The 3,969-nt window shown below is 42.6% G+C and overlaps 1 protein-coding gene across 1 annotated transcript; it reads left to right on the top strand.

Moving 5' to 3' along the window:
* Window positions 1-789: 789 nt before the first annotated feature.
* Window positions 790-2,094, top strand: LOC130900276 (uncharacterized). Its single transcript, XM_057810785.1, has one exon. The coding sequence runs from the start codon at window positions 790-792 to the stop codon at window positions 2,092-2,094; it is 1,305 nt and encodes a 434-aa protein (XP_057666768.1).
* Window positions 2,095-3,969: the final 1,875 nt, after the last annotated feature.

Here is a 3,969-nt window from a genome sequence, read left to right as displayed (position 1 = left end):
AGATTATAATCAAATCTGAAGGAAAGCAATATGCTGACATACTCCGTTCGATCAAGAGTAGTGTGAACATAGATGAGATGGGTGTTAAGGTAAAAGGCATTAAGAAAACCGCTAAGGGTGATGTCCTTATGGAGATACTTGGAGAAAAAAATCAAGTAACCGCCCTCAGACAAGCTATAATGGACAAGGATAAAGATACCCAGGTAGAAATTAAAAGAGATGAAGACATTATTCATATCTCGGACATAGACGGAGATATGAACGCAAAACAGATAGAGCAAGATGTCAGGAAAAGCGTAGCAAACGCAAAAGAAGATGACGTCCGAGTGCTCTCTTGCAGACCAAACCAGAGGGGAAACCAAACTGCTACACTTGCGGTCAAAAGAAGAGTGGCCAGCGAATTACTCAAAATGGATACTGTGAGAATAGGGTGGGCACCGTGCCAGGTCCGAGCAAGGGTCAAAATCACCAGGTGTTACAAATGTTTGGAGTTTGGCCACCGCACCAATGAATGCAAAGGAACCGATAACTCGAAGATGTGCCTTAAATGCGGCAAAGATAACCACAAGGCCAAAGACTGTACTAACAAAAGCTATTGCCTAACATGCAAAAAAGACGGTCACAGAGCTGACCAGACTGCTTGCCCTTACTACCTTAAGCTTGTAAAGGAAAAATCAAAAGCAATTAGTGACACCAGACGCAGGCTCAGCACTGCACGCGGTCAAAACTTTAGTGTTCAATATTAAAATACTTCAAGCCAACGTTGGACGTGCCTATACAGCCCAAGACATGGCGTATGCCACCGCAGTTCAGCAAGGTATTGATATTATGGTAACTGGGGAACCGAACAAAAAAAGGACCAAAGAAGCAAACTGGATCAAGGACAGCAGGCATAATGTGGGGGTCCTACTTCTAAATAAAAAGCTTAGCGTAATAAACCACGTAGTCGGAGATGGTCACGTAATTATCAAACTCAAAGATCTTGAGCTGATATGTTGCTATATATCCCCAAACATCAGCATGGAAGACTACAAAACTGAGGTGGACAGTATAATGGAGCACATAACGAACAACAGTGATGCCATTATTCTGGGAGACCTAAATGCCAAGTCCCCAATGTGGGGATCACCTGTAACCGATGAAAAGGGTCAATACTGGGTGGAATGGATCAACGCTCGCGATTTGGTGGTTCTGAATACTGGAAATGAGCCCACATTTATCCGAGGAGATAGCGAGTCCTTTATTGATGTCACCATAGCAACCAATCGTGTATCTCAAAGAGTAACCAACTGGGAGATACTTGATACCGAAACACTGACAGAGCACAGATATATCGCATTCGAAATTAAAGTAGATAGAGCGAAGACCAAAACAACTTCAATAAGGCCCCTTATTGATTGGACCGCCTTTAAAGCCTGCATAGAGTTGCTTACCATTACTCCAGATGAAATGAGTCATGAAACAGTAACCAAGCTGATACAGATGGCAAGCAAGAACAGCACGCAAAATCGAATTCTAAAGACTGAAACATCATATTGGTGGAATGAAAACATTGCTGAAAAACGGTCACTATGCAACAGATTAAGAAGGGTACAACAACGTGCGGCGAGAAGAAACAACCCAAATCGAGACGATATTGAAGCAATGAAAGAGGCGTACAAGACCAATAGAAGGGAACTCTGCTGCCTAATTAAGGAATCAAAGAAGAAATACTGGAACGACATATGCAAAGAACTCGATAATAATATATGGGGAGATGCGTATAAGCTAGTAGCAAAAAAGCTTAATACTCTAAAACCCTATGAGCTTGACATCGAAAAGAAATCCGAAATCGTGGCAGTACTGTTTCCACCCGGAAATGATAAGTGGAGATACCCTGAAAAGGAAGCTCCAGCCCCACCCTTCACAGCAGAAGAGCTAAGGAAGGTAGCCCAAAGTATCAAATGTGGAAAATCACCTGGAATTGACCAAATTCCCCCTAAGGCTATCAAAATAGTAGCAGATTGTGCCCCAGATTGGTTATTAGGCATGATGAACAAACTACTTCAAAACAGGAATTTCCAAATGAATGGAAAGTTGCAAAGATGGTTTTAATACTAAAACCAGGAAAGCCAGCTGAGTTACCTAGTTCCTACAGACCACTCTGTCTGTTAAATTCCTTGAGCAAGTTACTAGAAGCGTTCATACGGGGAAGACTACAAGATGAGCTTGAAGACAGAGGAGGGTTGCACATGTGTCAGTATGGCTTTCAAAAAGGGAAATCCACGATCCAGGCTGTAGAAGCTGCACTGAATACTGTAACGGAGTTCAAAAGTAGATTCTGCACCCTTGTCACAATTGACGTTAAGAATGCTTTCAACACTGCATGTCACAGCCTGATTATCAAAGAGCTACAAAAAAGGAATATATCGACATATCTAATAAACCTTGTCTCTAACTATTTAAGAAACAGAAAGCTGCAATAAGAAAAGAATAGGGAGATGGATATTACGTCAGGTGTTCCCCAGGGTTCCGTCCTAGGCCCACTGCTATGGAATGTACTATATGACGGCGTGCTGAGCTTAGAACTAACTCGTAATGCTGTAACAATAGGATTTGCTGACGATCTGGCGCTGATAGTCGGAGCAGAAAGCCAACAGACATTGGTTACTAACACCAACATGTGCCTGGAAAAAATAAATACCTGGATGAGAGACAACAAGCTTGCTCTTGCCCCCCACAAAACTGAGGCAATCCTACTAAAGGGTAAACAAAAGAGGGAGAAAATAAGCTTCAGCGTAGACGGAGTCAATATAAAGCCAGCAAAGAACTTGAGATACCTAGGTATAACCATTGACGAAAGTAGAAATTTTGGCAAACATGTAGAAACAGTAACAAAGAAAGCTACAGAAAGGGTGTCCAAACTTGCTCGGATTATGCCAAACGTAGGAGGTCCTAGGCAAAGCAAAAGAGCAGTGTTGTGTAGTGCTATGCAAAATATTGTCCTATATGGAGCCCCAATATGGCAAAAAGCGCTTATGAGAAAAAAGCACTTTACTACGGTCAATAGAGCACAAAGAGACATGCTGTTGCGAGTAGCCTCCGCCTTCCGAACTGTGTCTGGAGTAGCACTCCAAGTAATTACGGCTACGGTGCCCATTGACCTCTTAGCCCAGGAAAGAACATCCAAGTACAAATCGCTACAGAATAGCAACGAAGCTAGAGAAAGTTCCCTCACAACATGGCAAACTAGATGGGAAGGTGAGACAGTAAAGGCCCAATGGACCAAAAGGTTAATACCAGACATCAAGCCGTGGGTTAAGTGCGAGCACCGCCAGGTAGACTACTACCTGACACAGGTCCTAACAGGACATGGCGTCTTTCGATGCTATGCTAAACGGTTCAGAAAAGACACCACGGATAGATGTATATACTGTGCCGCCGTAGACACCGCCGAACATACCATCTTCGTATGCTACAAGTGGAGAGAGGTCAGAGACAGGACTTACAGACAGCTGGAATGCGAGCTCACTCCAGACAACATTGTAGAGAAGATGCTTGACAGCACAGAGAACTGGAAATTGGTGCAGAACTTGGCTAAGAGTATTCTCAGCAACAAGGAAAAAGATGAAAGGCAAAGACAGCAGAGAGAAAGGAACCCGAACTCCTAATCCCGAGAGGGGAAGGGAGACGTAGGGTAAAAGGAAACCACTGATAGCCCGTCACTCATGAAGTATGTTCCAGGAACGATGCCATAAGTGACAAAAGGGGCCGTAGACGACTAGAAGGACACTCCAACCGTCCGAGCCTCTCTGCAAAGCAGGACTCCGCAGAGGTGGTGAATGTTTCCCAGCAAATTGCTGAGGAAGTGTGACAAGTCGTTATTTAAAAAAAAAAAAAAAAAAATAATAATAATAATAATAATAATAATAATAATAATAATAATAATAATAATAATAATAATAATAATAATATACTTCGAAACACCAT

Source organism: Diorhabda carinulata, chromosome 12 (assembly GCF_026250575.1).
Source record: "Diorhabda carinulata isolate Delta chromosome 12, icDioCari1.1, whole genome shotgun sequence".
Taxonomy (NCBI): domain Eukaryota; kingdom Metazoa; phylum Arthropoda; class Insecta; order Coleoptera; family Chrysomelidae; genus Diorhabda; species Diorhabda carinulata.
Note: the sequence above shows the minus strand (reverse complement) of the source record. Positions and strands in the feature narration are given on the sequence as shown.

Coding starts and splice junctions, on each gene's coding strand:
- LOC130900276 (XM_057810785.1), top strand. CDS start 790: ATGGCGTATGCCACCGCAGTTCAGCAAGGTATTGATATTATGGTAACT.